At 41.9% G+C, this 13,500-nt stretch overlaps 1 protein-coding gene across 1 annotated transcript; it reads right to left on the bottom strand.

The window, feature by feature from the left end:
- Positions 1-1,052: 1,052 nt before the first annotated feature.
- Positions 1,053-13,105, bottom strand: ZBTB45 (zinc finger and BTB domain containing 45). Its single transcript, XM_056542242.1, has 2 exons — positions 11,491-13,105; positions 1,053-2,648 (listed from the first exon to the last, which is right to left on the bottom strand). Exons 1-2 carry the CDS (start codon positions 13,076-13,078, stop codon positions 2,395-2,397), a joined length of 1,842 nt encoding a protein of 613 aa, XP_056398217.1. The 5' UTR covers positions 13,079-13,105; the 3' UTR covers positions 1,053-2,394.
- Positions 13,106-13,500: the final 395 nt, after the last annotated feature.

Raw genomic sequence — 13,500 nt, forward strand, 5'->3', positions numbered from 1 at the left:
TGTAAAGCTGTACTGAGCATGCGCACTACAAAAAACAGATGTTAAAAAACCTGACAATAACTGATAACGGATGTTTTTTTTGTTTTTTTGTGCATCCGGTTCCCATAGACTTCAATGTTAAATTTTAACGTCCGGTTTTTCACCATTTTTTTGCCGAACCAAAAACTAGTGCACCGTCTTTCCTGCCGGCAAAAATAACTGACAGTAAAAACGGATATGCCTGATGCAAAAAGGATGGTCAAAAAAATCCCATTGACAAAACATTGACAAAACATTTTTTTGACTGCCGTTTTCAGGACTTTTTGCCGGGAGTAATAACGGAGGTTTTTTTTTTTACAGGATGATACCTGTAGTGTAAAAGGGGCCTTATTTTTTTATTTTATTTTTTTACAGGACGAGTTTAACATTTTAATAGCTCACTTCATTTTAGCATTTAATGTAATGAGAACTCATTAAAAATATTTGAGAGAGGGAAAAAAAAAAAAAATTGACCAACTTTTTCAGTCTTTCCTTTTTCCCCATCAGTTTACCATGCAGTAAAACAAAAAGGGCATGCTACAATAATTCTGCGGGTCAGTATCATTTGGCAATACCAAATTTATATAGTTTTGGTTATGTTTTATTCCTTTAAAACTAAAAAATAATAATTTTGCAACACTATAACATCATGGCGTTTACTCGAGATTTGTTAAGCAAAAATTTTGTTAACTCCAGAGACAGATTCCATTCAATTTCAAGGGATAGATGTGATGTAGCCAAAACAGTCCAAAATAATAAAAAAAATAAATAGGGAAAAAAAATAAAAATCATAAATTAGGCAATTTAAAGGACATCTGTAGTGCTTAGAACTTATCCCCACTCTGGGTCCAACGCAGGGAATTATTCTTTTTTTAATTAATTAATTAATTAATTAATTAAAAAGGGGTATTCCGCTGGAGCTGGTTGCGAGGGTGGTGAAGTCACGGCCACACCCCCTCAATGCAAGTCTATGGGAGGGGGCGTGACAACGTCACGCCCCCTCCCATAGACTTGCATTGAGGTGGCGTGGCCATCACGGCCCCTCAATGAGTGGGTTTGCTGTGATGTCACAACCCCCCCACCCAGTGGTTTAAACGAAAACTGGGTGCTGCACAGAGATCGGGACCCCCCCCATGATCAGACATCTTATCCCCCATCCTTTTGGGGGTGGGGGGGGACGGGGGGGGGGCGGGAGTAAGTTAAAATAAGAAAAAGAATTAAGGTTCATGCCGTATAGGAAACAAATGTCTTATAAATACCATTGATGCAACGTCTGTAAAAGCAGGTGACAAGATAATACACATATACACAAACAGGTATGACACACGGCTGACACCAAGTCACACACATCTTCATAAATACAAACATTATATAATGTGGTTAAATAGCCTATATACAAGACGCACAAACTAGAAAACGTAAAAGGCGTCCCTGGTCTTCGTTTCTCCGGTGATAACATCGTGTGTATGGGACACTATTCTCCTTCTCGGCTGTTGTAACCTCGCAAAAAAAGTGGATGGTACTGTGCAAAGTTGGATTGATCAGATGGGGACCATGTTCTGGTCCATGGTACCAAAGATGGATTGTGACAATTTATTCTTCAACATTATCTTCTTCCATCTCCAGCACCTTCTTAGTAAAGAGGTTCTCCAATACCGCAGGGCATGGCAGTAGAAGGCGGGGTGGAGGTCTACCGGGATGAGACCCATGAAGTACCTGCAAAGGGAATAACTTGGAGGAGATGAAGACATGTTCTTCTACCGCCTTAGCAAGTACGGATGAACCTCCACAGGTCCCACCCCAGGAGACCATTATATGGAGAACGCTCACGATTTTATACCCTAAAGTAGGCGGTAAATCCCAATACTGTTCCATACGTTGGGTCCCCAATGGGTATGAAAACAACGAAACTCACGTTCCACCAGGGAACAATTATTCTTCGCTGCCCATATCCAGGATTTTTGCTGGTCTAAAGAACAACACAGAATCTGTGGTCTTCTTGGAATGCGGGTCCACCAGACAAGATGAAGTCAGGTAATTGTTCCTTCATGATCCTTGACATACAGACCAATGGGTGTCCGTACCCAAACTCAACCAACATTCTTGGCTTCTACTTGACATTGTAGGTGGGAAAAGTTTCCACTATCCTACTTTCTTATAAAGTCTCCTTTGGGTTCCTCACGATAAGTGCTTTGAATTTTTTATCAGACGCCTTCTTAAACCTCACAAACGAGAGAGGTTCTTTACAATGCGATGAGTAATGCGGGTAAAATTTGGCTCTTGGCATGACTGGCCACTGGGCTATAAAGCCATCTATTGGGAAAGCAGGAGCCCCATGGGATTAGACATTGTAAGTGGGGTGGTGATGTCCACAGATCAGGCGGTATGAGTGGCGATGTGTCGCTCTAGTAGAGTGCGGTGGGAAAAGTACTTATTGCAGAAGCAGCACTGGAAGCGCTCGGGTCGATGTGTGCGCATGTGGACGTTTAGGGAGCTCTTCTGGGTAAAGCGCTTGCAGCAAATGGAGCACTGGAAAGCACGGACTCCGGTGTGGGTCACCATGTGTTTGAGGAGGTAATCCCGTAGTGAGAAGGACCTCCAGCAGATGCTACACTGATGGGGCTTTTCACCTAAGAGGAGGCAAGAGCAGAAAAAAGTTATGGTCACTGGTGGCTGGTAACGTTATCACAGCAACAACATCATTACACTGAGTGACACCCTCCTCCAGATCATTACACCGAGTTACACCCTCCTCCAGATCCCTACACCGAGTGACCCCCTCCTCCAGATCCCTACACCGAGTGACACCCTCCTCCAGATCATTACACTGAGTGACACCCTCCTCCAGATCAATACACCGAGTGACCCCCTCCTCCAGATCCCTACACCGAGTGACCCCCTCCTCCAGATCCCTACACTGAGTGACCCCCTCCTCCAGATCATTACACCGAGTGACACCCTCCTCCAGATCCCTACACCGAGTGACACCATCCTCCAGATCCCTACACTGAGTGACACCATCCTCCAGATCATTACACCGAGTGACCCCCTCCTCCAGAACCCTACACCGAGTGACACCCTCCTCCAGATCCCTACACAGAGTGACACCCTCCTCCAGATCCCTACACCAAGTAACACCCTCCTCCAGATCCCTACACCATGTGACACCCTCCTCCAGATCCCTACACCAAGTGACACCCTCCTCCAGATCATTACACCGAGTGACCTCTTCCTCCAGATCCCTACACTGAGTGACACCTTCCTCCAGATCACTACACCGAGTGACACCTTCCTCCAGATCCATACACTAAGTGAACCCCTCCTCCAGATCATTACACCGAGTGACCCCCTCCTCCAGATCCCTACACTGAGTGACCCCCTCCTCCAGATCCCTACACTGAGTGACCCCCTCCTCCAGATCATTACACTGAGTGACACCTTCCTCCAGATCATTACACTGAGTGACACCTTCCTCCAGATCATTACACTGAGTGACACCCTCCTCAAATCAATTTCTCCCAATGGCGACATTTCTCTTAAAGCACACTTTAAAGGGGTACACCCCTGGTAAAAAAAAATATTTGATCAACTGGTGTCGGAAAGTTAAACAGATTTGTAAATTACTTCTATTAAAAAATATTAATCCTTCCAGTACAGCTGCTGTATGCTCCACAGGAAGTTGTGTAGTCTTTCCAGTCTGACCACAGTGCTCTCTGCTGACACCTCTGTCCATGTCAGGAACTGTCCAGAGTTGAAGTTAATCCCCCTAGCAAACTTTTCCTACTTTGGACAGTTCCTGACATGAACAGAGGTGTCAGGAGAGAGCACTGTGGTCAGGCAGAAAGGGGGAAAAAAAAACACAAAAAAAAACTTCCTCTAGAGAATACAGCAGCTGATATGTACTGGAAGGATTAAGATTTTTAAATAGAACTAATTTACAAATATGTAACTTTAAAAATAAAAAAAATAATGTTTTCCAGCGGAGTACCCCTTTAAATATAAAAATGCAAAAACACTGCACATAATGTGAACTAAACCCAAACCGCTCATGTGTGAGTCTAATCAGTTCACCTTGGTGAACTCCAGCATCAGCAGTTTGATAAGATAACCAGGTGAAGTGATAAGACTCCACCTCCTCTCTGCCAAGCTGGAGGATTTATGGATAATGTAGACAACATAAAGGAAAACGTTTCACTGAACGAACTGCAAACTAATATTGAGGCAATGTCATGCCTGCTACATCAGCAAAGACAGGTAAGCAAAAGGCGTACACAAGAACATCTACATATTCTCTAATAACCTATCCTGCATTATATAAGAAGAAAAAAACAAAAAAAACAGTGCTTAGGCTAAACAAATTGGTGTCAGAAAGTTAAACAGATTTGTAAATTACTTCTATATAAAAATCTTAACCCTTTCAGTACTTTTCAGCTGCTGTATGCTCCACAGGAAGTTGTGTAGTTCTTTCCAGTCTGACCACAGTGCTCTCTGCTGCCACCTCTGTCCATGCCAGGAACTGTCCAGAGCAGGAGAAAATTCCCAAAGAAAACCTCTCCAGCTCTGGACAGTTCCTGACACGGACAGAGGTGGCAGCAGAGAGCACTGTGGTCAGACTGGAAAGAACTACACAACTTCCCGTGGAGCATACAGCAGCTGATAAGTACTGGAAGGATTAAGATTTTTACATAGTAATTTACAAATCTGTATAACTTTCTGGCACCAGTTGATGTGAATTTTTTCCCCCCTCCGGAGTACCCCTTTATGACAATAAAAGTTATGTTTTAATTGCTATGCAGCAGTGATATTATAGGTGGTGGATTCTTTTAGACACTAAACTGCTTTTCTACTCTCTTTCTTGACGTTTCCATTTCTCAGCATCTTACAAACATTTCTGTTCTCCAAGAACTTTAAACAAAAACTTCTGCTGGCTGAAGGCGCGAACAAAAAGAATTACTAGAAGTTCCCTGGCGCGGAGTGTACAGCGGGCGTCCACCTCCCTGCGCGCTCCAGCCATCGAACAGGATGTTTATCCCTCAATTATTTATCATCTGTGGACGGAAAATATGCGCTCGCTGTATAAATCCTGCAGCGTCTGTTTAGAGGCCCTGATAAAGGGTCACATGACAGCCAAGCCGAGACAACGGCCCAAAAATTTATCCCAGACTGAAAGCAAAACCAAATTAAACCAACTGGTGCCAGAAAGTTAAACAGATTTGTAAATTACTTCTATTAAAAAATCTTAATCCTTCCAGTACTTAGCTGCTGTACGCTCCACAGGAAGTTCTTTTCTTTTTGAATTTGACCACAGTGCTCTCTGCTGACACCTGTTTTTTTTTATGATTGTGAAATGGGAAAAAACAAGTGATTAATTTTTTTTTGGGGGGGAGGGGCTTATTTTATTGTTTTTTTATTTATTTATTTTTTTTAGCTCCTATGGTTGCTATTACTGTTCAGTGTTATGCAATGACATAGCACTGATCAGTAATACCAGGGAATCACGTGTACAGCCTGCCTCTGTGGGCAGACTATACAAGAAGATCCCTGGAGCAGCAAGGAACAGGCGAGGAGACCTCCGATGGCTATCTTCACTCATTGGACCCCCATAGCCGTAGTGCGGGGGGTCTGATAAGTGTCCCCCAAAGCCAGCTGTAGATGCTGTGATCCCAGCATCAAAAGGTTTAATGGCGGGCATCAGTGGCATTGCTGATGTCCACCATTAGCAGGATGATCCCAGCTGCTGACAGCAGCCAGGACCCACCGTGCATAAAGCGAGCGCAGTTCCTGCAATCTCTTCACGTGCATGACATAAATGTACGTCATAGTGTGCTGAGTACCAGAGAAATATGACTTACATTTAACCCCTAAAGGACCAAGCACATTTTCACCTTAAAGGGGTACTGCGGTGGAAAACTTTATTTTTTTTAATCAACTGGTGCTAGAAAGTTAAACAGATTTGTAAATTACTTCTATTAAAAAAATCTTAATCCTTCCAGTACTTATTAGCTGCTGAATACTACAGAGGAAATTATTTTCTTTTTGGAACACAGAGCTCTCTGCTGACATCACGACCACAGTGCTCTCTGCTGACATCTCTGTCCAGCTTAGGAACTGTCATATGTTTGCTATGGGGATTTTCTCCTACTCTGGACAGTTCTTAGTTCTAAGTTTTCCACTGGAGTACCGCTTTAACCCCTTAAGGACGAAGCCCATTTTCAACTCAAGGACCAGGCCAATTTTATTTTTGCATTTTCGTTTTTTCCTCCTCGCCTTCAAAAATCCGTAACTCTTTCATATTTCTACAGACCCATATAAAGGCTTGTTTTTTGCGTGACCAATTGTACTTTGTAATGAAACCTCAGATTTTACCATAAAATGTACCGCGAACCCCAAAAAATTTTTTTTAGGGAGGAAATTTAAATGAAAACCACAATTTTGCACATTTTGGAGGGTTTCGTTTTTACACTGTACAATTTACAGTAAAAATGAAATGTGTTCTTTATTCTGTGGGTCAATACGATTATAATGATACCCATGGCTAGATACTTTGATATTTTTGTACCGCATAAAAAATCTAAAACTTTTTGTACAAAATCCGTAATCTAAAATCGCCCTATTTTGCCCACCTATAAACTTTTAAATTTTTCCGTATATAGGGCGGTATGAGGGCTAATTTTTTGCGCCATCATCTGAACTTTTTATCGATACCACATTTGCATATATAAAACTTTTATATGATTTTTAAAATGTTTTTTATAAAATGTGACAAAAAAGCAGAATTTTTGGAATTTTTTTTACGTTTACGCCGTTCACCGTACAGGATCATTAACATTATTTTTTGATAGTTCGGACATTTACGCACGCGGCAATACCAAATATGTTTATAAAAAAATAAAAAGGGAGGGGCAGGGAGTAGAAGGGGAGGGGGCGGGCCAGGGAGTAGAAGGGGGGGGGCGGTCCAGGGAGTAGAAGGGGGGGGGGCGGTCCAGGGAGTAGAGGGGGGGGGCGGTCCAGGGAGTAGAGGGGGGGGGGCGGTCCAGGGAGTAGAGGGGGGGGGACGGTCCAGGGAGTAGAGGGGGGGGGGGGGGACGGTCCAGGGAGTAGAGGGGGGGGGGTCCAGGGAGTAGAGGGGGGGGGGACGGCAGGGAGTAGAGGGGGGGGGGGACGGCAGGGAGTAGAGGGGGGGGACGGCAGGGAGTAGAGGGGGGGGACGGCAGGGAGTAGAGGGGGGGGACGGCAGGGAGTAGAGGGGGGGGACGGCAGGGAGTAGAGGGGGGGACGGCAGGGAGTAGAGGGGGGGGGACGGCAGGGAGTAGAGGGGGGGACGGCAGGGAGTAGAGGGGGGGGGACGGCAGGGAGTAGAGGGGGGGGACGGCAGGGAGTAGAGGGGGGGGGACGGCAGGGAGTAGAGGGGGGGGACGGCAGGGAGTAGAGGGGGGGACGGCAGGGAGTAGAGGGGGGGACGGCAGGGAGTAGAGGGGGGGACGGCAGGGAGTAGAGGGGGGGGACGGCAGGGAGTAGAGGGGGGGGACGGCAGGGAGTAGAGGGGGGGGGGACGGCAGGGAGTAGAGGGGGGGCGGCAGGGAGTGCACTAATCTCTGGCGTGAACCTTACAATTATAATTTTCTAATATATCTCTGGTTGGCTACTGGTAAAGGCGCAGTGCACACAGTAGAGAAGCCGACGGCACGTGGGAGGCCTCAATTTCTGCACATATCCCCTTCTTGTCCCCTGCCGCTCTCCCTCTTATCAGGTGCCTGCACTGAGTTTAAGGGGCAGAACTTGGTTATTTTTATCAGTTCAGTGAATGTTGCTTCTTATCTACAGCGATATCAGACACCAAAAAAAAATAGCTCCTGCAGCGCGTGATAATGGCTGAGACAAAGGATCTTTTGGTGCTGAACCTGTGACTAATATACTGGCGGGCAGCCTATAGAGAGATATCCAAAATATTCCAGTCAAAAGGCATAATAGTTCAGTGAGTCTTCAGAGCTGGTGTGAAATCAAGTCCCTAAAGAGTTAAAGCAGGCTCAATAAAAAAAAATTGAGGCAAATTTTTTACTATGGATTTTGTCATTGACTAAAAATCCACACGTGTAGAGAACAATCATTTCCCGACCAATCACAACTTTTGACGCGTCTCTTTGATGAGTCTGAAAGTTCACTTTGTGTTTTATCAGAAGAACAATGGAGAGGCAAGTGACCGGGATGAAGTGAACTGCTAAAATACACTGATCAAACCGCAACCTCAGGGCGTTGGGAATACTGCGGGGTCATTCTATATACAACCGCCACTCCTCAGCTATTTCAGCTCTAAAGTGTAACTGAAGCCGAGAACTAAAAAAGAAAGTGTAAAAAGAAGAGAAAAGTGATCCTGGAGGATAAACATAGTGAAGACAATCACAGATATAATTCACAGCTGCCAAGAGAGCATATAATACTGCTCCTATATACAAGAATATAACTACTATAATACTGCTCCTATATACAAGAATATAACTACTATAATACTGCTCCTATATACAAGAATATAACTACTATCATACTGCCCCCTATATACAAGAATATAACTACTATAATACTGCTCCTATATACAAGAATATAACTACTATAATACTGCTCCTATATACAAGAATATAACTACTATCATACTGCCCCCTATATACAAGAATATAACTACTATAATACTGCTCCTATATACAATAATATAACTACTATAATACTGCCTCCTATATACAAGAATATAACTACTATAATACTGCTCCTATATACAAGAATATAACTACTATAATACTGCTCCTATATACAAGAATATAACTACAATAATACTGCTCCTATATACAAGAATATATCTACTATAATACTGCTCCTATATACAAGAATATATCTACTATAATACTGCTCCTATATACAAGAATATAACTACTATAATACTGCTCCTATATACAAGAATATAACTACTATAATACTGCTCCTATATACAAGAATATAACTACTATAATACTGCTCCTATATACAAGAATATAACTACTATAATACTGCCCCCTATATACAAGAATATAACTACTATAATACTGCTCCTATATACAATAATATAACTACTATAATACTGCCTCCTATATACAAGAATATAACTACTATAATACTGCTCCTATATACAAGAATATAACTACTATAATACTGCTCCTATATACAAGAATATAACTACAATAATACTGCTCCTATATACAAGAATATAACTACTATAATACTGCTCCTATATACAAGAATATAACTACTATAATACTGCTCCTATATACAAGAATATAACTACTATAATACTGCCCCCTATATACAAGAATATAACTACTATAATACTGCTCCTATATACAATAATATAACTACTATAATACTGCCTCCTATATACAAGAATATAACTACTATAATACTGCTCCTATATACAAGAATATAACTACTATAATACTGCTCCTATATACAAGAATATAACTACAATAATACTGCTCCTATATACAAGAATATATCTACTATAATACTGCTCCTATATACAAGAATATATCTACTATAATACTGCTCCTATATACAAGAATATAACTACTATAATACTGCTCCTATATACAAGAATATAACTACTATAATACTGCTCCTATATACAAGAATATAACTACTATAATACTGCTCCTATATACAAGAATATAACTACTATAATACTGCTCCTATATACAAGAATATAACTACTATAATACTGCTCCTATGTACAAGAATATAACTACTATAATACTGCTCCTATATACAAGAATATAACTACTATAATACTGCTCCTATATACAAGAATATAACTACTATAATACTGCTCCTATATACAAGAATATAACTACTCTAATACTGCCTCCTATATACAAGAATATAACTACTATAATACTGCTCCTATATACAAGAATATAACTACTATAATACTGCTCCTATATACAAGAATATAACTACTATAATACTGCTCCTATATACAGGAATATAACTACTATAATACTGCTCCTATATACAAGAATATAACTACTATAATACTGCTCCTATGTACAAGAATATAACTACTATAATACTGCTCCTATATACAAGAATATAACTACTATAATACTGCTCTTATATACAAGAATATAACTACTATAATACTGCTCCTATGTACAAGAATATAACTACTATAATACTGCTCCTATATACAATATAACTACTATAATACTGCTTCTATATACAAGAATATAACTACTATAATACTGCCTCCTATATACAAGAATATAACTACTATAATACTGCTCCTATATACAAGAATATAACTACTATAATACTGCCTCCTATATACAAGAATATAACTACTATAATATTGCTCCTATATACAAGAATATAACTACTATAATACTGCTCCTATATACAAGAATATAACTACTATAATACTGCCTCCTATATACAAGAATATAACTACTATAATACTGTTCCTATATATAAGAATATAACTACAATACTGCTCCTATATACAAGAATATAACTACTATAATACTGCCTCCTATATACAAGAATATATCTACTATAATACTGCTCCTATATACAAGAATATAACTACTATAATACTGCCTCCTATATACAAGAATATAACTACTATAATACTGCCTCCTATATACAAGAATATATCTACTATAATACTGCTCCTATATACAAGAATATAACTACTATAATACTGCCTCCTATATACAAGAATATAACTACTATAATACTGCCTCCTATATACAAGAATATATCTACTATAATACTGCTCCTATATACAAAAATATAACTACTATAATACTGCTCCTATATACAAGAATATAACTACTATAATACTGCCTCCTATATACAAGAATATGACTACTATAATACTTCTATGTACAAGAATATAACTACTATAATACAGCTCCTATATACAAGAATATAACTACTATAATACAGCTCCTATATACAAGAATATAACTACTATAATACTGCCTCCTATATACAAGAATATAACTACTATAATACTGCTCCTATATACAAGAATATAACTACTATAATACTGCTCCTATATACAAGAATATATCCACTATAATACTGTCCCCTATATACAAGAATATATCTACTATAATACTGCTCCTATACACAAGAATATAACTACTATAATACTGCCTCCTATATACAAGAATATAACTACTATAATCCTACCTCCTATATACAAGAATATAACTACTATAATACTGCTCCTATATACAAGAATATAACTACTATAATACTGCTCCTATATACAAGAATATAACTACTATAATACTGCCTCCTATATACAAGAATATAACTACTATAATACTGTCTCCTATACACAAGAATATAACTACTATAATACTGCTTCTATAGTCTATATATATAACATGTAGTCATGCATATTTCTACAAGATATTGCTCTTTTAACACTGCAGTCCTTACCCGAATGGATGAACATGTGTTTGGTGTAGTTTTTCCTAGAGCTGAAGGTTTTCTGGCAGTGGCTGCACACATAGGAAGGCTCCGGGTTACGGGAAGGTCCAGGGCGCTGTGCCTGGTCACCTGGCATGTTTCCCGCGACCATATTAGAGTTCATTTGTACCACATTCCCTGAACCATCATTCTGAACACTAAAAAAGCCCTGTGTGACTCCCGGCTGATTCTGGTTCGGATGAGTCAGGTGGAACTGGAAGATGCTGGATGAGCTGGTGGCCACCGCAGCCGACACAGAAGTCTTAAGGTCTCTAGGGAGCACCGAGGCCACGAACGGCAGTCCTCTGGATTCACCAACCCTCGCGTTAAAAGGCGGACTTGACTTGAAGTCAGTGCTAGCGACCACAGCCAAATTTCTCAAGCTGGAGCCGTCCAAACTGCAGTCAGGACGGAACTTCTCGCCGTTGTCTATCGGGTTCTCCCTGGTCCCTTCCGACAGGTTCTCCTCATTCTGCCAAGGGGGGATAAAGGATTCCGAGAACACATCCTGGTTGGAGAAGAAGTCTTGCCCCTCGGTGGTAAACTCCATCTGCCCCGTAGAGTCTTTGCGCCCACTGCTGGCATTTCGCACTTTATCGTCGGGGCTTCTGCTTTTATCGTTTTCTCCACAGCTGGCGAAGCCGCCGCTGCACTCGCTGAACACCCCTCCTCCCTTCTCATCTTCATTCTCATCTTTGCAAGGATTCTCTTCCACCTCCTCTTCTTCCTCGTCCTCATCTTTAATGATGACCGGGACAGAATCAGAGAGCTGTAGGCGCACTGGCTGGCGTTGCTTGCGGCTGTGACAGCTCTGTGGCGCCTCCGTTTGCGGTAGATAAGCGGTGGATATGCTTTCACCGTCAGACACATGTTCCACCTCTGGCACCATCTCTCTCACCTCTGGGAGCTGTCTCTGCTGAGACGACAACATGTCTCTTAGTTTGTACCGCACTTCAGAAGCGCACATCAGCTTCGGGGCTTCGCCGACGTTCCCCATTTGGGAAATGATCTCCAATTCGTTGGACCTCAAGGAAGACGGTATAGAACAAGCAGGATCTCTCATGCCAATGGCTGACGGGCAGTCGGCCTCCTTGTTGGGCTGTTCTTGAATTTTGTTCATGGAAGACCTGCTTTGTGATCCACAAGATGCCATGGCTCCGGCGATCGTCACCGGTTTGTTTGCTCTGCTCTGAGAGATGATCTGCGTGCACTCGTCGATGACTGTCTTGATCTGTAAGATGCTGGCGGCTGTAAGGATCTGCAGCGCTTCAGATTGGGCGACCACCAGTGAGCCGCTGTACATAAACTCCACCAGCTGCTGAACCACTTGGGTGGGAACAACCGGCGGAACCTCGATCTCCGAGTAGCCCAGGAGAAGCTTGTCGTGGAAGAAGGGGCTCCCCGCAGCCAGCACGCAGCGATGGGCACGCAGGGTGGCATCATGGATGTGCACGGTGACATCGCAGAAATGGCCTCCGAGTCGCTGAGCGTTCAGAGTCTCCAACAGAGACTTGCTAAAGTTCTGCAAGTGGATGTAATGAACTGCATCGGCCATCATTCCGGCGGTGTAGTTTGCTATTTGGAGGCAAAGAAAAAACAAAAACATCTCAATACAAAAATAATAAGCCATAAAGTCATGTTATTCAATGCAAACAATCTCTAGAACAATGATTCCCAACCAGGGTGCCTTCAGGTGTTGCAAAACTACAACTCCCAGCATGCTTCGGCTGTCCGGGCATGCTGGGAGTTGTAGTTTTGCAACAGCTGGAGCCACCCTGGTTGGGAAACATTGTTCTAGAGCATTTATTCCCAACCTCCAGCTGTCTTTCTAGTCAGACACAGTGCTCTCTGCTGCCACCTGTCTGTCTGTCTGTGTTAGGGACTGTCCGGAGTAGGAGAGGTTTGCTCCTTTTTTTTTTGAACAGTTCCTGACACGGGCAGAGGTGGCAGCAGAGAGCACTGTGGTCTCACTGGGAAGAC

Source organism: Hyla sarda, chromosome 10, assembly GCF_029499605.1.
Source record: "Hyla sarda isolate aHylSar1 chromosome 10, aHylSar1.hap1, whole genome shotgun sequence".
Taxonomy (NCBI): domain Eukaryota; kingdom Metazoa; phylum Chordata; class Amphibia; order Anura; family Hylidae; genus Hyla; species Hyla sarda.

What these genes read in the sequence shown, in the direction of transcription:
- ZBTB45 (XM_056542242.1), bottom strand. Translation starts at nt 13,078, where the DNA reads ATGATGGCCGATGCAGTTCATTACATCCACTTGCAGAACTTTAGCAAG. An exon ending in ACACATGTTCATCCATTCGG is followed by an intron (nt 2,649 to 11,490) that starts GTAAGGACTGCA and finishes GCCTCCTCTTAG; the next exon opens with GTGAAAAGCCCCATCAGTGT.